This window comes from Pecten maximus, chromosome 15 (genome assembly GCF_902652985.1).
Source record: "Pecten maximus chromosome 15, xPecMax1.1, whole genome shotgun sequence".
Lineage (NCBI taxonomy): Eukaryota > Metazoa > Mollusca > Bivalvia > Pectinida > Pectinidae > Pecten > Pecten maximus.
In genome coordinates, this window is record NC_047029.1 from 6,153,978 (window position 1) to 6,180,757 (window position 26,780).

Here is a 26,780-nt window from a genome sequence, read left to right on the forward strand (position 1 = left end):
AGAGTATTAAAGAGAGGAGGTTTTTTGCTGTGCTTGTCAGGATATGCCAAACTTTCTAATTTTCTTTAACCGAATAAATTTTGACCTAAATTTGTGTCACATTATGATCAGATTATCAAAATTTATATTCGAATGTTTTTTCTATACTGTCTATTAAATAGCCGGACATGCCTGTAACGATGAAGAGCCTCGATGATAAGGAGCTACTGATGCTAACCAACAACAGGAAGTTAAAGACGATCAACTTGATCAGCATGAAGGTCACAAATGTGTTCCAGGGCAAGTTGTGCAAGTACTGTAGTGATGCAGTGGAAATAATTAAAGATGGAAAAGGTATGGACATAGGACAATGGCTGAAGTTCTCGTGTGATCAAATCTGTATAAAGGGAAGATAACTCTTTGATGCATCGAAATAACGTTCATAAATGTTTGGTATATGAAGTATTTCTCCATACAGTAACACTGCATTTAATTTGCTCAATAGGAAATGACAATATCTGTTTGAGTTAAGGGAAGGTAACTTTTTCATGCATGAAAATGTCGTTTATGAAAATTACTTATTTTTTTTTACGCAATGAAACACTGCTCCAGCTGAATTAATTTGTTCAGTTGGAAATGACATCTGTATAAAGGGAAGGTAACTTTTTGATGAATCAAAATGACGATCATAAAAAAATGGTGTTATTTATCCATACAAATAACACACAATGAAACAGTGCTCCGATTTGTTCAGTTAGAGATGTTAACATGGCCATGGAATCAATCTGTGTTGTAGGAGGGAGGGATACTCATGTTGTTTTAAGTACATGTAGTCTTGGATACGAGCGGTAATTGATAAAATTCTATTCGAAAGGTTAGGTATAGAGCCAAACATTTGTTATTTTGGTAGAATGTATTGGATGTGTCTTTTGTCCTTTATTGCCAGAGGTACTAACCATGACGAGGGGTAAGAAAGGCCTGAAGACTTACGACAGAAAAACAGGAAAAACCAAAGCAATCATCTACCCTCCAAGTGATGTGAGAGAGCTGTCACAGCGATTTGACACTTCTACATTAACGGTAAGGTTCACAACTTGGTGGATCTTATTCCTGGATCTTCATTCTTATAAGCAAGCTCAAGCCATGTGGTGGTGTTGAGTGTCAACAGTTCCTTTTAAGCAAGTTTTCAATAACCAAATCAAATTAAATTATGATTCATATGAACTTAATTATCCAACAAATATGTTCACTCAAAATCTGTGGAACAGGTGAGTGAAGCATTCTATACATACTGTACATATCACCTGGTAAATCTTAATTAAAGCTGTCACTTTCTCAATCCTTCCAGGTCAGTAAATGTAACACATGTGCGTGTCGGGTAGAAGACGGCCCGATTGTTGTGTTTGACCTTCAGAAGAATGTGTGTGCACATGTCATCAGGGACCAGCTACTGACTTCGGAGGATAAGATGTTCTGGGCGGGATTCATTCCATCAGATGGTTCAATCCTAGCTATACAAACAGAACAGGACCTTCCTAATCCAAAGAAGAAAGCAGACACTGTATCTGTGACATCAGTCGCTATTTATGACCTCAAGAAAGGTAAGTTAATACATTGTAAGTCTATAAAACTGGTATTAACTACTTTCCACTTGATGTTTAGCTTTAAAGTTGGTGGTAAGAACAGGATCTCATATTGTCAGTATAAAGTGACTATATGTTTCGGTTTGAGATATCACTATAAAATTGCCATCGGCTCAATGTCTGTGTTATTTCATTGTGATGACACTATAAATTTCCTTTCTGATCAATGTCTGTGGTATTTCATCGTGATAGTACTATAAAAAATTGTTTTTCAGATTAATATCTGTGGTATTTAATTGGGATAGCACTATAAAATTGTCTTTCAGATCAACATCTGGTATTTCAGTGGGATATATAGCAGGATAAAATTTAAGTTTCCATCAGTGGCACTTGTGGTAGATGTATTGCAACATTTGTAGTATTTCAGTAGAATAGTGCAATATATATAGAACTTTTAATCAATGGCTCCAACATCTATAGTATTTCAGTGAGCTAGCATTATAAAATTGTCTTTCAGTTGCACCAGTAAACTAAGCTCACCATTGTACGATGCCCCATATATATACGCCTCTACAAAATACGCATAAGCACTTAATGTTTGTCCGCAGTTTTCTAAAATGCGTCGTCGTAAAACTGCATATGCAGTTGTTTTTTGCCCAGTGTTGGACACATTTTATCGTCAGATTTTGCTTTGCTTTTTGTTTATTTTGACAACGCAGTGTTGGCTCGTTACTGCCTTGGCACTTTTCGAGCTTTGCTACATACCATTTGATAAATCCTGACAGCCTGATGAAGCACAGGTGGCCCACTGAGATAATGGATGCACCATTCAATTCTTCGTCTATTTTGACTGTACGTAGTGTTTTCCTGTGATCGACAATCAAGGTTACCCAACCTTTCATTCTTTGAATCCGGCTATATGCATGTCTCCTCCCCTTAACCTTTGTACCTTATGGTTTTACCCACATATAATTCCTATGTAAGCTTACAAGGTCAAGTGGGCTGTCTTGAGCAATGGGCCACCTGTGCTTCGATCATCAGACAGTCGGAAATTATCAAATGGTATGTTGATTACCAGAGCAAAGCTCGAAAAGTGCAAAGGCGGTTATGGGCCAACACTGCGTTGGCAAAATAAACAAAAAGCAAAGCAAAATCTAACCATAAAATCGGTCCGACGCTGGGCAAAAAACAACTGCATATGCAGTTTTTCGACCACTTTTTTCTGGAAACCTTGGACAAACATCAATTTCTTATGTGTATATTGTCCAGGCGTATATGGGCTGTCGTACCATATTGAGCACATCAACAACAGAAAACAAATCCGTTTTAATCAGTTAACTACTTTACTGTAATACTCTGTGACCAGATATTTTAATATAAGTATACTCTCCTACTACAATACTCTTTGCCCAGATACTTGACTACAATACTCTCCTACCGGATACTTTACTACAATACTCTCTCCTACCGGATACTTGACTACAATACTCTCTCCTACCGGATACTTGACTACAATACTCTCCTACCGGATACTTGACTACAATACTCTCCTACCGGATACTTGACTACAATACTCTCCTACCGGATACTTGACTACAATACTCTCCTACCGGTTACTTTACTACAATACTCTCCTACCGGATACTTGACTACAATACTCTCCTACCGGATACTTGACTACAATACTCTCCTACCGGATACTTGACTACAATACTCTCCTACCGGATACTTTACTACAATACTCTCCTACCGGATACTTTACTACAATACTCTCCTACCGGATACTTTACTACAATACTCTCCTACCGGATACTTGACTACAATACTCTCCTACCGGATACTTGACTACAATACTCTCCTACCGGATACTTGACTACAATACTCTCCTACCGGATACTTGACTACAATACTCTCCTACCGGATACTTGACTACAATATTCTCCTACCGGATACTTGACTACAATACTCTCCTACCGGATACTTTACTACAATACTCTCCTACCGGATACTTGACTACAATACTCTCCTACCGGATACTTGACTACAATACTCTCCTACCGGATACTTGACTACAATACTCTCCAACCGGATACTTTACTACAATACTCTCCTACCGGATACTTTACTACAATACTCTCCAACCGGATACTTTACTACAATACTCTCCTACCGGATACTTGACTACAAAACTCTCTCCTACCGGATACTTAACTACAAAACTCTCCTACCGGATACTTTACTACAATACTCTCCAACCGGATACTTTACTACAATACTCTCCTACCGGATACTTTACTACAATACTCTCCTACCGGATTATAGTAGAATAACGTTTTAGTTTCCATCAGTGGCTGTAACAATTGTGGTAGATGTATTGCAACATCTGTAGTATTTCAGTGGAACAGCGATATATATATATAACTTTTAATCAATGGCCCCGACATCTATGGTTTCCATTGCAAACGTGGTGTCTATAGAATCTGCTAGTATGCTTTACATTTTACATTAGTCTGATGAAGGTGACAGTGTAGTCATTGAAACGTCACACTCTTAAATATCATATTGGAGGTGTCATATATGTTCTATCATATCTATGGTATTCCATTGTGATAACACTATGAATTCAGTTGTTTGTCAGTGGCTCCAACATCTATAGTATTTCAGTGTGTTAGCATTATAAAATTGTCTTTCAGTCGCACCAGTAAACTAAGCTCACGGTTGTGAGCACATAAAACAACAGAAAACGAATCTGTTGTAATCAGTTAGCTCCTTTACTACAATACTCTCCTACTAAAAACTTAACTACAATACTCTCCTACCGGATACTTTACTATACAATACTCTTTGACCAGATACTTAACTACAATACTCTCCTACCAGATACTTTACTACAAAACTCTCCTACCGGATACTTGACTACAATACTCTCCTACCAGATACTTTACTACAAAACTCTCCTACCGGATACTTGACTACAATACTCTCCTACCGGATACTTGACTACAATACTCTCCTACCGGATACTTGACTACAATACTCTCCTACCGGATACTTGACTACAATACTCTCCTACCGGATACTTTACTACAATACTCTCCTACCGTATACTTTACTACAATACTCTCCTACCGGATACTTGACTACAATACTCTCCTACCGGATACTTGACTACAATACTCTCCTACCGGATACTTTAATACAATACTCTTTGACCAGATACTTTACTACAATACTCTTTGACCAGATACTTAACTGCAATACTCTCCAACCGGATACTTGACTACAATACTCTCCTACCGGATACTTGACTACAATACTCTCCTACCGGATACTTGACTACAATACTCTTTGACCAGATACTTTACTACAATACTCTTTGACCAGATACTTAACTGCAATACTCTCCAACCGGATACTTGACTACAATACTCTCCTACCGGATACTTGACTACAATACTCTCCTACTGGATACTTTACTACAATACTCTCCTACCGGATACTTGACTACAATACCCTCCTACTGGATACTTGACTACAATACTCTCCTACCGGATACTTGACTACAATACTCTCCTACTGGATACTTTACTACAATACTCTCCTACCGGATACTTGACTACAATACTCTCCTACTGGATACTTGACTACAATACTCTCCTACCGGATACTTGACTACAATACTCTCCTACCGGATACTTGACTACAATACTCTCCTACTGGATACTTTACTACAATACTCTCCTATCGGATACTTGACTACATTACTCTCCTACCGGATACTTTACTACAATACTCTCCTACCGGATACTTGACTACAATACTCTCCTACCGGATACTTGACTACAATACTCTCCTACCGGATACTTGACTACAATACTCTCCTATCGGATACTTTACTACAATACTCTCCTATCGGATACTTGACTACAATACTCTCCTACCGGATACTTTACTACAATACTCTCCTACCGGATACTTGACTACAATACTCTCCTACCGGATACTTTACTACAATACTCTCCTACCGGATACTTTACTACAATACTCTCCTACCGGATACTTGACTACAATACTCTCCTACCGGATACTTTACTACAATACTCTCTTACCGGTTACTTTACTACAATACTCTCCTACCGGATACTTGACTACAATACTCTCCTACCGGATACTTGACTACAATACTCTCCTACCGGATACTTGACTACAATACTCTCCTACCGGATACTTTACTACAATACTCTCCTACCGGATACTTGACTACAATACTCTCCTATCGGATACTTTAATTACTACAATACTCTCCTACCGGATACTTTACTATAATACTACTGCAATACTCTTTGACCAGATATTTTAATATAAGTATACTCTCCTACCAGAACCATCACTGGGGTCTATATCATGCTTACAACAGGGGAATTGGTTTATATGAGGCAGTGTGCTATGTACCAATGTAGGTGACTTTGAAAATGAATTGTGCATTCTTTGCATGAATTTCACATTCATTGGGGAACTGTAATTCATGTCTTGGAGAACTGGTTTTTGATAGAGACAGAAGTAGACCAGCTTAACATGTTTACAAAATGGAGTGGTAGATGAATTCAGCTATTTTTTTCCAGAGGAATTTGCCTCCCGCTGGTTAGTGGATCAGGAATATTTCCAGAAGTACCATTCACAGCAGAACCGGAAAGGTCTGGATGTCAGTGTAGACAACTCAATGTTACTGGACGATGATAGGCTAGTTACTTCAAGTGATGACTTCATCCTCCGTGTATGGAATCTCAAAACAGGTACTGTATGCTTTATCTTATTACCTGGCATTCAACTAAATAAAGCTGTAGTTCTAGCTCAAAATTGACAAAATATAATTTATAGTGCTGGACACTTCAAGCTAATTTAGGTACAACTTAAAATTGCACTTAGATTAAAAACTGGATCAAGATACTTAATCAGGAAGAGCTTACCACCCACACATCCTTACAGAGGAGTTTTGCCCTTTAAATTCACAGCTGTAATATATGTATGTGTATTATGATACAAATATAGTTAGTTTCTTCACAAAAAAACCCCGAAAACAAAACAAAAAACCAAAACAAATCTGTAAGGACTTAATTCTTATTCAAGTTTTGATTTACCCATAACCAATTTTTTGAAGTATACATTGTTATCATTTTAATGTACTTTAAATTTGTAGTAAGTATTACAAGTATTATTAGTTTAGAAAATATATAAGTAACCAATGACATGAAAATAAAGAATCATCTGATTAAATTAAGCCATCTGGCCTGGGCTAGTGAGCATATATATGCTATTGTGGAGGGTCCATTGTCCATCCGCCATCTGTCAACATTTCCTTTAAATTTGCTACTAGTCCTTAATAATTTCATCGATTTAGATGAAATTTTGTCTTGAGTGTTATTGAACAAAGCAGATCCAATGCTTTATAAACAGAGGGTTTGGCTCCCCTGGGGCCATAGGTGTTGGGAAATTCAGGTAAATCTTTTAACTCACTACTTGTCCTGAATGACTGAATGGATTTTGATGAAACTTAGTCTGTAGCATTAACTAGCGAAGGAGATACAATGTTGTATAAAAGAAGGGTGTAGCTGAAGCAGGACCCAATAGAGGAAGTTGAGGTCAATGTTTTAAATCGCTACTTATAGTCCTGAATGACAAAATGAATTTTGATGAAATTTAGTCTGTAGCATTATTGGGTAAAGGGGATCCAATGTTGATGGTTTTGCCCCTTGTGGGGCGCAATGGTCGCTCCAATGGTTGAAATTGAGGTAAAACCTTCTCAATAAACCATTTTAAACCATTGTTGGGAGAGGCAGTGAAAAAAGTAGGAAGATGATTGTAATATACCTTAAATGAAAGTATTTTGCCATGATGACTGAAATATCCAGGTAAGCAATGTGGGCCCTATGTGCCTCTTGTTTTACTCACCTCCTGACTTTATTTTTACTCCAGGTGAGCTGATAAAAAGACTGGAAGGACACAGAACTGCACCTAAACTAGTGAGCCATGAAAAGAGTCCCCTACTTCCTGTCAATTGCAGAGTTTGATGAAGAAAATGCTATTCGTATTTGGGACAAGAAGTCTCTAGATTGCGTGACAAGCTTCAGACTGGATCATACTGTGAGTTATAGTATAGATAAAATAACTCTGTATCTAATGTTAGAGGTATCATTTTTTTCCTAAAACTTGTGTGTTAGAGGTCATGAATTTGAATGAATTTATATTTATTTCAATGCCTCCACTAGGGATCAAATCGGAAACCTTTGGCTTACTCGTCTGACACTCCTGATCTGACTAAAGAGTTTTCTTTCTGCCCTGAGTGGTATGTTGCTGCTCGTACTTCCCAGGGTTACGCCTTTTGATCTCCCTTCAAAATCAATGACATGTCTCTTCAAATACCTGTAGTCTGGTTCGAAAAGTGTTACAAGTGGAGTTCTTCATGTCAATGTTCGTGTGTAGTCTAGCTAGCTTGGATACTTCCTTATCAGAATTATAATAATTTTTGCAAATATTTCATATGTTGTACAACTTAATCAATTGATGGACAAAATTTCCAGCTTGCCGATACGGTGGTGTGTGGGGATGGACTGAGTTTTGTCAGTACCACAAGAGATCCTACCGCCAATGTTGTACACTGGACCCTTGTTGGAACCAAACCTGTCTCAGACCTGGCATCCAAGCCTGTTGTATATAAACAGGAAGGTATGTTCTGTTTGTAGTATTGTTGTATTGTCACTAGGAGTCTGGCTGATACCTTTTATCAAACTTAATTTTGTTTCTTAGTGTAGTAACCCTCGCAGAAAACTTAAGTGAGTGGCTATATAGCTGTTATACAATGGCTATATAGCCGTTATACAGCGGCTATATTGCTGTCGTACAGCTGTTACACATTGGCTATATAGCTTTTATACATTGGCTATATTGCTGTTATACATAAGCTATATTGCTGTTATACATTAGCTATACAGCTGTTATACATTGACTATATAGCTGTTATACATTGACTATATAGCTTTTATACATTGGCTATATTGCTGTTATACATAAGCTATATTGCTGTTATACATTAGCTATACAGCTGTTATACATTGACTATATAGCTGTTATACATTGACTATATAGCTGTTATACAGAGGCTATATTGCTGTTAAACAGCTGTTATTTTGCTGTTATACATTAGCTATATAGCCGTTATACAACGGCTATATTGCTGTTATACAGCTACTTCCTTGTATATATTGCTGTTATACAGCGGCTAAACTGCTGCATACAAAATACAAAGCGAGCAGTTAAGTGCAACTAGAAACAGTCCGGTCAATAGTATGCTCTTGCTGTATTATTGCTGCAGTAAGACTGAGGATCATGGGTATTCAAATGATCCTTTGTACCGATAGGTTTAAAAGTACTTGGCATCAAATTTCAAACAGTCAGTGGATGGTTGATGATTGCTGAATGAAGGGTGAAGTAAGATGGCATTATTTTAGAAGTGAAAAGGTGTTATTTGGAGTTGTCAAGTTCTCGTAGAATGTAATTTGTATCTATAATTTTTTTATCATCCCATTGTCACAATACATAATTATTCTTTAAGCTTACTAGTTACATCGTAGGATAATAAAAATTTGCAATTTCATGTCGTTTAAATTATACAAGAGTAAAAATTTCATGAAATTGGGAACATTTGGACCCCAAATTACTCAAAATATATTATTATAACATGTTTGTTACAAGAATTGCTATAACTCATTCCTTAATATTTGTCCAAAAAATTGTTGGTAGTGAATCAAAACTCTGGCTTTTTAATGGCAATTCACATATGGGGCCATGGAAACAATATGGTGCCACAGAAAGAATATAATGATGTCATTTTAACAATTCGTTAGTATCAGCTGTTATTAGCTACCTCAGAAAGGACATATCTAACTTTTCCCTAGCAACCACAGGACGTTTGGGAGAAAAGGTTTTCAATCAAAAGGATCAAAATAAATATTCTTTTTGTGTTCAGATGAAACGTATTTCTCTACTGATACATATTTTGTTTATATAGTGAATGACTTGACCCTGACTTTGGATGATGACGAAGAAGACGAAAAGGAAGACGCCCTTGACCCAGATGATGATGAAGATGAGAAATCTGATGACGAGGATGATGATGAAGATGATGAAGGTGATGAGAAGGATGAAGATGATTCATGAAAAAAAATTGCTCATGAAAATGAATATCTGATGAATGTGAACATTTCAAACATTCTTACCAAATATGGATTTTTCCCCATTCTAACTTTTTGATGTATTTTTATATGACACTACACATGTCTTAAGACTTTAAATGTAGATTGGTATACAATCTAGTAGCTTGAAACAATAGTCTTTCAATGTCTGTACCATAAGATGTTGTTGTATACAGTAGTTCAATAATGTACGCAAATAGAATGTATTACATACATAGATAATTATCAATAATCACATTCATTTGCAACAAATCATCATTGCTCAACTAATTACATGTACATGTATATGTTAATCTATGTGAAATTGGCTTAGGGATATACTCTGTGATACCATATATAGGCACAAAGTCGAGTAAATGATGTGATATTCGTGCTATATGTATTGTAATACAGCGGCTGGCCTCATATCTGGAGGTAAATATTTAAAAAAAAAACGATAACATTATGGATGTTGAGTAATATTATTAAATAACGTTTTTACACTGTTAAGATCAGTTTGATTAGTTCTTATATTGAGGAAATAATTTATAGAAAATACTATCTTTTATTAATCATTTATATAAACTATTTATAGAATGAATAATATATTTAGGATGGGTAATGTTATTGATTATCATTGATATACGTATCAGCTATCATTAGGGCTAATATTAGATATGTTAATTAAATGACCATAACACCTACGTGTATACATTTTGTAAATGTGATAAGGAAACTAATTTATAGTAATACATAATATTTTATGCTTGACAATCTTTGTTGAGATGCTATCGGAGTAAAACATCAGGGTTTTTGATATGCCGGTTTTCTTTTATAAAATAATATGAATTTATATCTATTCTGTATCATTTATTAATAGTAAGCTTGTTACTGAAGTTCTCATATTATTTATTCGTCTGTGATATTTGCATTTATTATTGTACGTTTGTAATATACAGAAATTGTGCTGTATTCACCATAACTAGCTAATAAATCATTATCTAAATTACATTTATGACCATCCGTTAAGTATGTATTTTTACATTGTTATGTGATTATATTGTGAAGTATGATTTTTGTTACATTCATCAATATTAACAACAGCACATTCTATGCAATGATTTTCTTTTAAGTGGAACTGATTTACAGGGTATTTATACAGATCTGACAGTGTGTATTCACAGAGTTTTCTATATATGTTCTACATGTATGTATTATGATTACAGCAATGTGATAAAAATAGAACTACATCGGTTTGTAAAAGCAAAACTTTTTATGAATATAACTGCAATTATGAATATTTTAAGGAATTGTGTTATATTTTAATGCTATTATTTCAGGTATAGTATGTTTTATGACTAAAGTGGATCCCATTTTGATGTGATTATTTCAGGTATAGTATTTTTATGTGTAAAGTGGAACCTAAATTTGGATGGTGATTATGTTTGGTATTGAATTCAATATTATTTTGAATGCATTGTATTTCATGATAATTGTATTACATTGTTCTTCATTTATTGAAAGAGATATTTATGGTTATACTTGTCAGAAGTATTACATCTACTTCATCAATTAAAAAGTATTATAGCAGATTTATAAACATGTGATTTGTACTTTAATGGATTTGTTTGTATAGTATTCGGTGTTATAATGCATGTTGACTTGGCAGATAGCTAGTTGCAATGAGCTCAATTTTACTGTGATATAAATATGTTGTAGAGTTATTAATCATATTAAATAATGTACTGTTTCCATGAATATTACAATCAGTGCCATTTAGAATTTGTATCATTGATTTTAGCAGATAATGTTTAAAAACGAAATCTCTACAGCTGTTGTCCAGTTGTATTTTCCGACTAGAACATTTGTATATTTTCTCATTATGGGAAGAATCTTATGTAGGCACCATTGTATAAATCACCTGACACCAGCTTCATCAATGTTCCTTAAGGAAATGCCTTTAACTTATTTTTTACGGGAAAGCATCAGTAAGGGGGATCTTACTTGTGAACTTTAGTTAAAATTTGTAATGCTTTCCGCTTACTTAAGATATCCAATGGGAAACCATTAGATAATTTAATTTTAAGTTCAGTAACCCTTCCCTTTGGAAAGTTATTAATTTTCATTGATGAAACTGGGGTTTGTAAGTATGCACAAGTATCGCTGAAGTTGGCAGTACATTGCTTTGTATGTTATAACATTAATCGGAGAGGTTGACACTTATAATAATATACAAGTGTTATAGCTTCTATATTAAAGGATAGGTACGTTCAACAGTGAATGTTATGAAAACGAATGAGACTTTTGAATATATTGTATAAATGATTTTTAGGACATTGTCTTTGAATTTTTCCATGTGGAAGTACCGAACTCAAACATATGTCAATATGCAACATCAATATGACTAGCCCTTTAATAGGTTATTGAGGGGAACAATATTGCTAGCAGGTAGAGTAATTTTGAAGAAATTTTATAGCCAGTAGCTATGGGTAGACCTATATTTATTTACTATTAAAGAAAAATAATCTATTCCATTTGTTTTATATACAGTAGTTTCTAAATCTGTTTAAGTATTATATAAAACAATCAAAAGTCTTTAAAACCATGTAACACTGAAGCTGTGATTTATTTGTAACAGTTTGTAATTATTCATTTCTATACATTTGCATGATACGTTCGAGAATTACAATATATATCCGGGTTTATTGGGTATTTATTTGATATTTTATTTAGGAACAGCTTATTTTCAAATTTAATTTTCAGTGCAAATATTACTTTGATGTAATTAAATGTAACTACGATGTCGACCATTATGACAACGTTTAAAGCTTAGCTTTCAATACATTAACTGTTAATGTTTAATTTGTTAACATAGTGCTTTATTTCGCGACTATCGTTGTTTTTCTCGATTGTTACTGACAGTTTTAGTTTTATCGGTAATCTTAAGTAGATACACTGCACACAACGACAGGTAATACTTATTTCATTTACGATTTACGCTTGCATAAGCATGCGATAACTTCCCCAAACTTAACATATTACTAACGACAGTTAATCGGAGACACTGTAAATAGTTTATTACAAAATGCGTTGAATGATATATTTATTTGAAGACGTGAAACGCAATGGTTTATAGCATTTTGTTCGACGTTCTTTTTTGGCGAATTTTAAAAATGTCATAATCTAATCCCTCACCAAGATTATGGGTACCTGGTATTTGAATATACAAATGTACTTGAATAAAGGTAGACACCAAAGTTTTCGAAATAAAACAAAGTTTTATATTTTGAATTTGGTCGCAATGATGTCAAATCAGGTCGGTGTGGCTGTACCTCTTTGTATTGATAATGGTTCGAACATTTTAAAAGAACAAATTGATAATGTGATATTTCCATTGTTTTATTTACACAAGATATTGACTATTGTCTATATTGTTTTAATTTTATTATATATATATATTAACATTCCTATGGAATAAACTCTGTCCTTGTATGTATGTGTTTGGCATTTTGTTAAGTACATTCATTTCACACTTACCTTCAGTTTAACAGTCGTACAACTTACCTTTATGGTTCTGTTTACCTGGAATGAAACAAAGTAAAATTTTACGCTCTGCCTACAAGAAGACACTCTTATGCAATAAAATATTGCTCAAACTGACATTTCGTGGGAATATTATTCACGCATTTATAATTGCCACAAAATCCACTAAAACACATTCAGAATTAAGTGATAAGAGGTCGTTGAGAATGTTAATACAGAGTTAGCGATGTACACTGCCCTCCAAACGTTCTGTTACAATTATTATGTAAAATACACCGAAGTTAATCTCGGAGTCTTTATTACAGTTTGCTTGAATCATAACTTCTAAGGATGTTTATGCTCATGATTTCAAATGGTCATGTTCATTTTGTACCAGTGCATATGTTTTGTTACAATGGAAATCCTCAAAATGCAACATTCTGGAAATTTCTCTCTTTGTTTAACATCAATTTCCAAAATGCATTTCTTACATTTTTTTAGCTCACCTGGACCGAAGGTCCGGTGAGATTATGTCAAAATGGCGCGGCGTCCGTCCGTCCGGCGTCCGTCGTTCAAATCGCTACTAGTCGAAAGTTCTTGAAAAATTCTTGGCGGAAGGGGATCAGATTTTGCATAAATGGTGACTCTGACCCCCAAGGGACCGAAGGGGCGGGGCCCAATAGGCTAGATTGAAGCAATTCCTTTAAATCGCTGCTAGCCATAAATTTATAAATGGATTTGAACCCAATTTAGTCAGAAACATCCTTGGGGGAAGGGAAACAGATTTTGCATAAAAGGTGACTCTGATCCCTGAGGGAGACAAAGGGGCGGGGCCCAATAGGGGAAATAGAGGTAATTCCTTTAAATCATTACTAGTCATAAAGTTATGAATGGATTTGAACCAAATTTGGTCAGAAACATCCTTGGGGGAAGCAAAACAGATTTTGCATTAATGATGACTCTGATCCCCAAGGGGCCAAAGGGGCGGGGTCAGAAGTCAGAAGCATCCTTGTGGGAAGGGAAGGGGAACAGAATTTGCATAAATGGTGACTCTGATCCCTGAGGGACCAAAGGTGTGGAGCCCCATAGGGGAAATAAAATTAATTCCTGCCAATCGCTTCTAGTCATAAAGTTATGAATGCATGCTGTAAAACAATTCTTGAGGTCTTTCAGACCCTTAGAGAGTCTGGGCTTTGTTATTTCCTTAAAGCAGTTTGGATCTCCACACTATTACCTTATATAGCATTGTTTGAGATTAACAAATAAAATGAATTGAACATGACCATTATTTTGACATTTGGTCAAATCCAACCAGGTGAGCGATACAGGCCTCATGGGCCTCTTATTTACTATCAGTTAAACAATTACTTTAATTTGTGTCAGTAATAAAAACATATTTTTATTCATTTTTCAACATTATGGAAAATAGGACCCCCATTCCCTCTTTACTCGCTGAAACTTCAAAGAAGTGAGGTATATTTCAAATAATTTGCAATCGTCACTTACAAATGAACTATCTTACGGATATCACAACACTTTTCCTCAAATTTTGTTAGCTATCCATTCAATTTAAACGTTCCAAGTGTAACAGAACTTTTGGAGGACAGTGTATGACCGTAGCAACACTGAGTTAAAAAGCTACAGAGGCAGCAACGTATTAATTTATCAGATGTGCTATACTGTATAAGGTATCATTTTATTTCGTTTTTTTCCCCCAGGAAATCAGTGCTGGTATTAATTAGATATCTTAGTCTAACTATGGTGTGACCTTATGGCTAGAAAGTGCCTACATAAGTGTAATGACGATGGTTCTTATTCGTGATTTATTTGGTGTGTATGATTCTAAATCCCTAAAACATTGCATTAGGATACATGACAGTGGATGTATAAAGAAAAAATGGTCAATAGTGAAACAACCTAGGGCGAATGTATCATTACCAATATTCTAACTAAAATCGCTGGCACGAGGAACAGATAAAACATCGCACGAGACCTTTGTCTACGTATATGGTAATCGGACTTAAACGTCAATTAAGTCTGTAGGTGCAACGGCCTTTTGCTAATCAAAGTCATACGCATTATAAATGTAGATCAAATACGTTTTATCCAAAAATATACCCAAACAACATTTTCACGTTTATTAGTCCCTTACCGGTGAAACCGGGGGACTATAGGTTTCCTCCCCCTCCGTCTGTCCGTCTGTTAGTCCATCCACCCAGTTTGCCACGCTTTTCTCAGCCAAGCTTCAAGGTTTATTGGTGAGAGTTGGTATGTAGCTTCTGTATGAGATTAAGTTGAAGTTTCAGGGGTTTTGGGTCAAGGTCACTGTTACTATTTTTAGCGGGGGCTGGCAGGGGACACGATTACTTTAGCAATATACTCTCGGAATGCTTGTTTTGTCAATATCCATATACAATCAAGAAAACAAGTCAAAGAATTATGTGTTTGAGTATTAGCACTACTTAAAAGTTTTCTTGAAAAACCTTGTACATTGATACTACCTACCTTATTTACCTTTTTATTGACAATGGGCATACACAAACTTCACGAATTCCGCACATCCTCTAAACAATCTTACTTAATGTAGTTAAATGGATTACTCGTATTAAAAGCCGTACATTCTTATTGTAAAACTGTGTTGGGGAATGCCAGGTATTCTGCGTTCTCTTTTACCAGATATCCTGAAACCGAAATCGACATTTCAAACATTTCTGTTGACAATAACAGATAAAATCACTGACATATTAATCAATTTCATCATCAAAAGACAGGTGCTCGCTATCGATATCAATATCTGTTACATCAGAATATCTAAAACTCTATTGAGTACTCGGCACGATAGATCTTCCTACCTGGAATACTGTATATGTATTGTGGGGAAGACTGAATCTAACTGCTATATACTACTACTACTACTACTACCTACCTACCTACTACTACTACGACTATTTCTAAAACCATTACTGGACGTTCAATTTTGGAATCCTTTTATCACTTGGTAAGTTGACTGTATATTTGTTCAGTGCTTAAATAATAGTTGATAATTCACAAATTACAATTTCATCCAGTAATATGATATCACCGAGTAAAAGTTTAAAACTATTTTGAAGGTCGCCTTACCTAACAATTGCAATATAAGGTGGTACTAGTTTGATTTTTGATTTTTTTTCTATAGATTTGCATTAAAGGTGTTGAAAAGACCTAAAGGGGAAATGAAACCGTACGAATGTAAGTATAATTAAATGCTTATATCTATGTGATGATGAGTGTTAAACGCTTATTTAGTTACAGGAGTATTATAAACCAAAATGATGTTTGATGTTAAGAACGGGTGTTTAATGTATATAAATAAATAAATGGAATATATCGGTTTTTATTTTTGTTCCATTTGAAACTAAACCAGGTCAACCCATTTGATAAACTGTAAATGTTGACTACATATGGCCAGTAAATATAGATGGTTAGACTGACGAGCTCTAGCGATATGATGATTGGCGAAATATTATATTTAACTTCTAGTTTATATAGAAAGGTGTCATAATACACTGTGTCTCTTGTAAAAAATCCTTTGAGATTTCATGCGGTAAATTCTGTCGGTGAACTTTTAGACACCGAAGTTTGCTATAACCTGCATATCATGTTTAAACTCATTTAAATATCGACGTGGTTCACAATAAACACGTGTCTTTGGCTTTCTCTTGAAATCAAATGCGGAACATTATGGATTTATTTTAGATTAATGGGCTTCCACTTCCTCCTTCGGTCTATTTTGCGTTTTTGCGGTCGCCTCCTCGATTTTCACACTTTTAACTGACGATTGTATGTTGCCGTTAAATTCATTTTTGGCTCTAGGGAACAACCAACCAATTGAAAACATAGATTTTTGAAACATCCCTTGTGTAAAGTTGAGCGAAGGATAAAATGTCTGGCAGCTACTGATTGGCCAGTATGTTTTGAAGTAAGAAAATAGATATGTAGCCTGATAGGTAACTATCTATAAGAAATGTTGATATAAAGTTCGTAAGTCCGATTGAATTTTTTCCCAAAAGTTCAGGTAATAATAATTAACAGGTAAACATTTCAGATTTTTGAGAATTTTTACTGCGAAATTCACCCATTTTCAAAATGGCTACCTTGGAGAAAATTTGAGCTGACGGACCCAACCTTTTTTTTTGATTACGTGTTATATGAGACCCTTAACTTTTGTTATAAACCATAATTGTCATATTGAATTCAAGAATTTCAATGAAATACTCCAAAACGTTAACACTAAAGTCTGTGGAAAAACAATTGGTTGGTTGGTCCCTATATAATATCTTACTCTCAATTTGTATAGTAATTTACTATTGTATATTGTGTGTGTTCAATCCCTAGAGCGTCTTCCTAAAGTTTGTACTGTAGGTCATTGATTCAACGTCCAGTTTTTACTTATCTACCGACATGGTATTTTGGGTGAATGTAAGGGCTATTTATATGGTTAAGAACTGCATATCTATATTTCATAGTTACCGTATGTTAATTCTTATCAGGGATTGATATACACACGCTAGTACTAGTAACATCATATATAACAGAGTTCGTCTATATCCTAGTTGGTATATAAGATTGAGCTCTATATGGCCACAGTACTTGGTCCAAACCCTACAAGCTTTATATGAATGGCGAATGAGTTACCAGCTGTTTGTTTAATCATTGTTATATCGGAATGATTTATGTACATGTATCGGCTATCATTACTGAACGGGAATTCCGTGCACTGCAGATATCAAAGCTTTGAATATTTATGACAAGAAATAATTAATTCCCCGAGATAACATCCTAATACACAAGGTACGATATATACATCATATTTTGAAGCAATATGATTAAAAAACTTTAAACGAACATAACAAATATTTGCCTTCTCTTTATTGAGTAAATGAAAATATACACAGTTGAATTGATATTAAGAAAGGAATGCTACGTTTGTGTCTGAGTGCATAACTTCTACATCGAATTATCTTATTAAGACGTATAGCACAAAAAGCATCAAACCTTCTTTACTCCCCAATACGTGTGTACCAAACGTAAAACAGCTCACCTCACTGTTGGGCTTTGCATGCAGATAGAAGCCATCAAATCATATCTTGTATTTCCTAACCGACGTTATGGCGCCTCAGATGAAGTGGAAATTATGTTTACGCTAGGATATTTACCATTTTCTCTCTTTATGATATCGCTAGAAAACAAATGTTGTTCGATTTATCTTTTTGATTCCCAAAGGGAAGTGGCGGTACGGCATCTTGTTCTGTGACTGTGTACTGGTATTTGGTGTGTATTTCTGTGTAGACATGCCTAGCTCTTTACAAGTCGACTTCCAAGGTAGCGAGGTAAGGTACTTGTTCCGGATATAACATGATAAACGTATTAAATATTAAGATTCTTCCAATGCGTCCTTTATCCGAAAAAAATATTTATCAGTTTACGGCTTACTGTAAACGTACCTATTTCTGTGGGCGCAAATTTTAGCGCTTATCTGTGTCTAAATCTATTAGCGCAATGATAAATAAGCGCACCCAAAAGAACTTACCGTAAAAAGAACATAAAGAAGGTGTAGTAAGCGCATTCACAAATTAGTGGGATGTTTTCAGCGGAAAAGCGCTAAAATTAAATTACCGCAAAAACATCCTCGGTTACAGTAAACGACCTATTTACCATCCTTAGTGGTGTGGTATGTCATATCTTTTAACTGACATGATACATATATAAAGTCAATATAATGAGGTATCCGATATATGTTAGAAATTGAATTCAAAGTAGATAATAATTATATGGAGTATCTTTCCTCGAATGTTTCAATTCGCAAATAAACATATCAAGAAATATACATATTTGCAATGCATTTTATATTTACAATATTTGAAATAAATTTCTACTAAACTGAAATGGGATCAGTTTTTATTCATTCTTCTTGTCTGTATCATACTTTTATAATTATAATTCATTAGGCCATACAGTGTCACGTGAACGAGACGTCCATATTAGGAGCGTGTTGTGACACGTGTTTAGACTTAGGACCTACAAGGTACAACCTCCTTCATGCTTTTCTATACTGGACGTAAGTATCGTTTTTAATATCCGTTTATAAATTTAATTCACGCAATACTGGTATGTAGTGTATTAACTTTACTAATGTATGCGCTACATTTTAAAACTCAATTCCATTTATCTAACCTTCAGTGGATAATCATAACATAACATAACCGAAATTGGATTAATATAGAAACTTTTTCCTAGATTCAACAATACGTATGTGGCCGCATGGAACTTACTTACTTACAAATGTACCGGCCTAGACATTTCATTATCATCATTATAATGATTTTGTCATATATGTATCCTGTGACGTCACACATTTTTAAACAAGATTTAGAATCTAGACTCGCCTCTCCATAATCGAAATTCATTATTTGTTATTTACCTTGAATGCATGTTGTCATAAGCTGTATTTTATTGTTCCACTATTATATCCGAAATACAATGAAAAAGGTAAACCACATGAAATTATTATTCTTCTCAGATCTTCCATTACGTCACTGCTATCCGGCTATGTCATAGATAGAATTGGAAACCGCGGTAAGTCAAGAATTTAACCCAGTTATTTAGTAGATGGGAGCGTAGTTCAAATAGATTAACTTCAAAACGTGTCTTCTGATAACCATCCCCCACTTTCTCTCTCTTTCTTAAGCTAATTTCAATGTTCAAAATGATTGATACCTACACTGAGAGAATATCCAGCAATTTTGTTCTTTGAAGTTATATACATACTTGTTGGTTGACACTTGATAATCATGTTTAATATTACCAATCAAAATAGAATTTGTCGCAAAGTCGTTGTAATCAAACAGAGACCATTAAATCGGAGACGTAAAACGTGAAGGTATTATGTTTGTCGTCATCTCCTAATTATGTGTAGGTTGATAATTAGTCCGTTTACCAGTATACTCATGATGTATTGAATTATTCGGTATTGCTATATATTTTACTAGTGTCCGCCGTCCTGATCATCATACTGACGTCACTAGGATCAATCATATTCGCCATAGCTGGGTCTGTTGGTGTTCGGGACACCCCGTCAATGTTCCCTATGATGATCATGGGTCGCATGTTTCTCGGATTTGGCGATGGACCCATGCGTAGTAGGTTTTAGGTTTTTTTTCAGCATTCAGCCGCTTTGTGTTAACTTAAATGTTGGATATTTTATTTTTCTTGAAATATTCTTTTAGTCCAAAGGGACATTTTAAACGGGACTTGCGGAGTTTGTATTTCTACGCCATTTTATTTTACTTTAGTAAATTGATGTCGTGTGTTCCAGTCGTCCAGGACCGTGTGATAGCCCATTGGTTCGCCGAGGATTCCGTAATAGCTGTAAGCCTGGTTATACTTACAAGGCGGGCAGGAACTATGCTCAACTTTATGACAACAGCAAATATTGCCGTCCATTTCGGGTTTTCTTCGTCTCTTTGGATGGGTAAGATTTACTCGACTTTTTTTTATGAAAAACATTATAACTTCACATGGATTTTGAAATATAATAGTTATAATTGAGTTCTACTCTTTGTTTACATCACATGGGCCTGTTGTAATATAAATTTGTTTGATTTTAGACCACCAGAAAGTTGTATGGATATGTTTTTATTTGTACTATTTGTAATTTTATCGATTTAAACTTAAAGCATTCACATATTTGTATTTTCTTCTATTTCTTCCAGGAGCCTTTATATGCTCCATTGGAATTATTGCCGGTGTTGTTTTGGCCATACTGGACTACCACGGAACCAGAAATCTCGACGAGGAGTCTCAGCTGGAGATGGCCAGTCGACCCGTCGTACGTATCTGTGTCTGAACGGCCATGTATATTATGTATCCGTCTTGAACTTACGTTCAGTTAAAACATTAACAGTAGTTAGTTTTATATTACATTGTATTACAGTTATTGATAGTAAAACTATAGATTATACTGTTACATTGTTTTATTTGCATGGAGATTAATACATGAGTTTGCTTTACATGTTGTTTGGCTCCTATAACATCAGACCCTGATCAATTAAAGAAAACTTATTGTATTGTTATATTATCCATAAAACTTTTTTTTTTCTCTAAGCATTTTTCATGAAACTCATATCATATATAAATGTCAAATACATGCCCAGCACGATAACCAGGGTCAAGTTATACTATCAATCAACATGGTTTTCTATTAGCAAATTGTCAAGCAGTATACATTAAAATAACACCAAACGCATAGGATCTAACTCACAAAAACGTCGTCTGTTTTACTTGATATAATGAATTATTGTTGGTACTATAATAATGAGTTGGTGGAAAAAATAGTCAGTATCTTCTGAATTACGATAATGGCAGTGAAAACAACACAATGTAATGTACATGTAATGTACTTTTTAAATTCATTTTTTTCAACCTGAGAGTTGTTTCCCTGAAAACCGGATATACATTTTTCACGTTAATATCGTAGATCATATTAAACAATTAAAGTCTCCTTAAGAACATCAACCTGTGAACACTCCCCATTGTTACCTTGGACTACGATGACCGGGCTAATACTAGTGTACCACTCCTTTGTAGAAGCTGTCAGACATCACCAACTTACCTAAGACATTCTGGATACACGTTGCTATGATTGGCTTCCATTTCTGCACGTTCTTCTCCTTTGTTTCCAATATATCGTACGTATGGAAATAATTGTGATTTGTAATATTTCTTACTTTCATGAACGAACTTGTACGGTGCATTATTTCTTGTTTTGATACGTCAATCGTGTTCAAAAGATAATTTGGCTTATTACAGTTTGACAACAATATTAAAATCTCGATAAAATCATTTCTAGTAAAACTTACTTGAAAAAACTTAAACAGACTATAAAACTTGCCTGTCGCTGCCTACTTGCCTATTTCAAGGAATAAACACACTCAGGTTTGGACGTAAAGATGAAATGAGGTTTTCACTAATCAAGTGATTAAGCGAATCACCTTTTAAACAGCTGGGCCTGATGTAAACATGGCTTAGGACTGCTAAGATCTGATGGTGGACTGGTTGTCCCCGAGGGTTTACCAGCATCTTGCACATTGAAATTCTTACGAAAAGTGATGCCTGTTCAGAATATATTTACGTATTATCCAAAATTTATGAGACTGATCGAATTACAGAATCAGTACATCTCATATTCTATATTCCAACTCCATTTTGATTTCCTTGAAATTTCCTTTCGTTGTTCTCACTTTTAGCATCACCGCCGCGTCCTTAAAGCTGTGCGGCCAGTTTTATAATCATAATTTGACATTTACGAAATTCACATTTTCATGTTTTTATGCATTCCATACATAAAAAACACACATTGATTGTCTAGTGATATAACCATTATATATCAATTAGTTGAGTGTAGTGTTTACGTTCCCCCGACAGCCAATACATCCAGTTGAGGTACGGATACACCAAAGTGGTCGCCTCATATATCACAGGAGCTTCCTATGTAGGACCCGTGTTTTTCGCGCCCTTTGTTGCACTTCTGCTGGTAAGTCAAAATTATTGTCCTTTATAGTAAAGTTTAAAATATAAGTATCGAACAATGTAGTAAACAATACATGTTTTAAGAATGAAATACTGTAAATAATTTAATTTGGGTACTCCAGATTTAGCGAATGTCCAAATAAATAGATAGTGCTGCGATGAACTGGTTCACCCAAATACAGGTAGGATTATTGTACAAAAAGGAAAATATATACGGAAATTTCAGTAATGCAGTCATAGCTTAGCGGGAAAAAAAATTCCGCTAAGGTGTGTACTTTCACTGTATCTCCGGGGAATTTTCACACGATTGCTGGCAGATTCAGGATAAAATAATGATTTAAGACTTGCTACCATTTAGACAGAATTTATCATTTTATATTTATCAGAATTATATGTCTGGTTGTCTTTGTTGACTAGAGAAAAATCGACTGTAATGGTCTGATGGCTATGTCGGCCACCACCCTGAGTATCCCTGTGTACCTGCTGATGGCCTACTGTCCCTCCATACCACCTCTGGTCCTTACGGTGTCTATCGGGGTCGTCTACACGTTTGATGTTGTAAGTCTGTCGCATCACAATTCCATGTAATTGTTTTAATAGTATACTAGGAATCACAATGTACCTATAGCGAATCCATAAGGCTATTGTGAAAAGATTAATAGTTACGGCTTCAATTAAGATACATACTGTATATATTGTTCTTATATCAATGTGCATGTGAAGTTAGCATTTTGAATAACATGTTTATGGGGCTGTGATTTACTACAATATATTTCCATTTACACTGCAGCCCCACTATATAACTTTACCAAGCTTACTTTAAGGTTACGAGTCCATAACTTCCAAATCTAGTGCGCTTCATTAAATTTGTATTTACCCAGTTGGCATTCATCAGCCCATAACTTCTAACTGAAAGCAGTTAAATGCTTAAGTAAAATCAGAATTGTTATTTTGTATTAGATATTAAGATTTTTTCTTCAGTTATAGACAATTCTCGAAAGAAAAATATAAACATTTAAAAAATTCGGATGGGTTTGGATAAAAGGGCATCTCAGCTTCCATAATATGAGCAATATGATAAACTTTGTCCTATGAAATGCAGCCAAAAAGTGATATGTAACGTTGCTTCTGATTGGTAGATAATAATGTGGCAGGTGACCATAAATCTGTTGCCGCCCGCCATATTTGGCACCGGAGCCGGAGTGGCGGTGTTCATGATGCGATTTTCCATAGGTTTGACCAACCTGTCCGTGGGTACCATTGTCGAAAACAAAGAAAGGTAATCAACACAGGACAGTTACAATGCTGTAATAGCCTTTCCTATATACCTTGAAATGGTTCTGATAAACAGGTTATGGCAAAGTTAGAAAAACACTAGGTTTCCGAACCTGGCTTTTCCTACTGAACATGTGTATCCTTTCTCTTTGATGTGCCATACTAAATTGATAATGTTCTTAACTACCATACTACTCATATCTACACTATATCTATAGGAGTATATCATCAGCGTGATAGATTTCAATTTCCCATTTCTGGATAGTAACATGCCTGCTTGCCGTACCTGCGGTGTTACATGCTAGTTAATTATTAGTCAAGGACTTGTTCCCATTACCACATTTCCCCCCTGACAGATGCCGAATACTGACGGAAAGATGCATGTTGATGAAGAGTTGGAAAGATTCTTCGATATGAATTCTGAATATGATGTTTGTTGATACATGTTTTTATTCATTATTAAGTTGTTCCTTTGTCGTCCCTTGGTTCTTATTTGGAGGATGTTACTGAACTCTGAGTTGACCTAGATTTATACGTCGGATGTTGTGGATGAAGCAGAAAATACTTGCCCTTTTATAAGAACTGTTTTTTAATCATTGTACGTTTTCAATGGTTTCCATCCAAATCTTTGTTGTTCGTATTTTACAATCGTTTTATTGATTTTGACTTAAAATCACGGTTTAGTTCTTCTATCAGTATCCCTTTGATTGTTTGTTCCTCACAAAAGAGCTATTATGTCTCTTAGATAAATAAATAGTTATTCAACTTCTTGAATAATATATTAATATGATGTCGACTAATTACATAATTATATACTTTGTAACCAATGTACATAGTAGGTTGGGAAAAAAACCGCTTACGATTCCGGAACCTCTGGTCTTATTCTCCGTGTACTTTTTCGGTGGTATTCAAAGTACCTGTTTGTATTTTACCCCGTTTTATCTATTTTGGGTAAGGTTTAACATATCGTTTACATGATTTCATTCTCTGTTTTTCAATTATGGAAACTTTGTTAAAAGTTCGTCTGGACCTATAGGTGAATTTATATCTGTGTGTTTGTAACCGGTATTGTACTCATCTTTATATTCCCAATAAGATTATATGTACAATAACTTTTGATAACGAGATTATATTTAAGAGCACTGTTCGCTAAATATTGTCTGTATGAAGGAAAGAGGATAGCTACTTTGATGTGAGAAATGTATCATTTTAGTTTAAGCATGTTTGAATATTGCTCCCAGACTCAGCCATGAGACACAGATACACGCCTACCAGCACGCTCTGCTACTGATGACGGCATTATCTGTGATGGCAGTCCTGTCTGGGGTACTCCTCAACATCATCGACATACGTCGGGTAAATGATACAAAATAATATCATATAGTAAATACAACATGGTAAATAATATCACATAGTTAATACCACATGGTCAATACCACGTGGTGTGGTAAATATAACGTGGTAAATAATATAACGTGGTAAATAATATCACATAGATAAGTTGATATGATATCACAAACATATAGTAGGATTTTTGACATAAAATAATATCACTAAATAATACGATATAGTAAACATTTCAGCATGAAATACTACATAGTAAATAACATCATTTAATGAATAATATCACTTCATGGATAATTTCAAATAATAAATTATTTAGAGTACATCTTGTTTATCATCACTTATCATCACACTTATTTTACCTGTTATCTAGCATATTTAAATAAACATTAATTCATACATTGTATAGTAAAAAATATGTACAAAAAATAATTGAACAATCTTAGGGAATGATTCATATTTAATTCGAACACAGGGCGATGGCGTAAACAGGCGTTTTATTAAAGAGAAGGTTCGAGGGTTGGACACAACAGATCTCATTTTGGATGACAAACTCAACAAGCGGTACGACACCGAGTACAACTCAGCCTTACCACTAGAGGATCACGAATAATGATGACGTCACTTTAGATAGACGTTATTTACACTAATGATGATGTCACTTTAGATAGACGTGATTTACACTAACAATGATGATGTCACTTAAGATAGACGTTAATTACGCTAACAATAATGATGTCACTTTATATAGACATTATTTACACTAACAATGATGATATCACTTTAAATAAACATTATTCACACTAACAATGACATTTATATCAATTACATTTAATGTTTCCCCGAGTAAGTATACTCATTTCCTCTTCTTTTTTGTTTGTAGAATAAATCACTATGAATAGTATAATACCGATTTGAAACTTTCCTTGTTCTCATAAAAATACATACAAAACGAATACTGTTACTAGTAAAAAGATGTATGTACAGAAGTTCTTCGTTGCAGATAAAGTGTAAATATTCACCTTTTCGAGAATAAATGTTGAAAATGTGCTAAAATTGTTGTTTTTGTTTGTTTTGGTTATTTTTCAGTATTGTTTACGGTTGAATAAGTTAAGTTTATAATCAGTACAGGATCAATTAAGATCATCTCAATGGAATCACATATACAGCATCAATACTAATTGAATAAATCAATTGTGACAACAGTTCCATCTCTACAGAATTTCTTATTCATAATTATATAAAAGTTCCTGGTCCGCCCAATGCCCGTCTAGTCTAAATT

At 34.7% G+C, this 26,780-nt stretch overlaps 3 protein-coding genes across 7 annotated transcripts in view; all 3 read left to right on the forward strand.

Annotated features, from left to right (window-relative positions):
- The window catches only part of LOC117343638 (NACHT domain- and WD repeat-containing protein 1-like), a 53,584-nt gene extending 40,302 nt beyond the window's left edge, over nt 1-13,282 (forward strand). For all 5 annotated transcript variants that reach the window (XM_033906080.1, XM_033906082.1, XM_033906083.1 and 2 more), the window contains 7 exons: nt 162-333; nt 926-1,059; nt 1,328-1,580; nt 6,185-6,355; nt 7,536-7,703; nt 8,141-8,285; nt 9,628-13,282. In XM_033906080.1, the coding sequence (XP_033761971.1) occupies nt 162-333; nt 926-1,059; nt 1,328-1,580; nt 6,185-6,355; nt 7,536-7,630 (825 nt within the window). In that variant the 3' untranslated portion in view covers nt 7,631-7,703; nt 8,141-8,285; nt 9,628-13,282. The remainder of the gene's footprint in view (nt 1-161; nt 334-925; nt 1,060-1,327; nt 1,581-6,184; nt 6,356-7,535; nt 7,704-8,140; nt 8,286-9,627) is intronic.
- Nucleotides 13,283-20,358: 7,076 nt separating this feature from the next.
- On the forward strand, nt 20,359-23,467 carry LOC117344115. The gene is made up of 6 exons (XM_033906763.1): nt 20,359-20,490; nt 20,667-20,822; nt 21,064-21,179; nt 21,938-22,038; nt 22,775-22,883; nt 23,297-23,467. The coding sequence occupies exons 1-6, from the start codon at nt 20,430-20,432 to the stop codon at nt 23,465-23,467; spliced, it is 714 nt and encodes a 237-aa protein (XP_033762654.1). The 5' UTR covers nt 20,359-20,429.
- Nucleotides 23,468-23,857: 390 nt separating this feature from the next.
- Nucleotides 23,858-26,548, forward strand: LOC117343656. The gene is made up of 3 exons (XM_033906113.1): nt 23,858-24,158; nt 25,396-25,510; nt 25,974-26,548. Exons 1-3 carry the CDS (start codon nt 24,025-24,027, stop codon nt 26,109-26,111), a joined length of 387 nt encoding a protein of 128 aa, XP_033762004.1. The 5' UTR covers nt 23,858-24,024; the 3' UTR covers nt 26,112-26,548.
- The last annotated feature ends 232 nt before the right edge of the window (nt 26,549-26,780 follow it).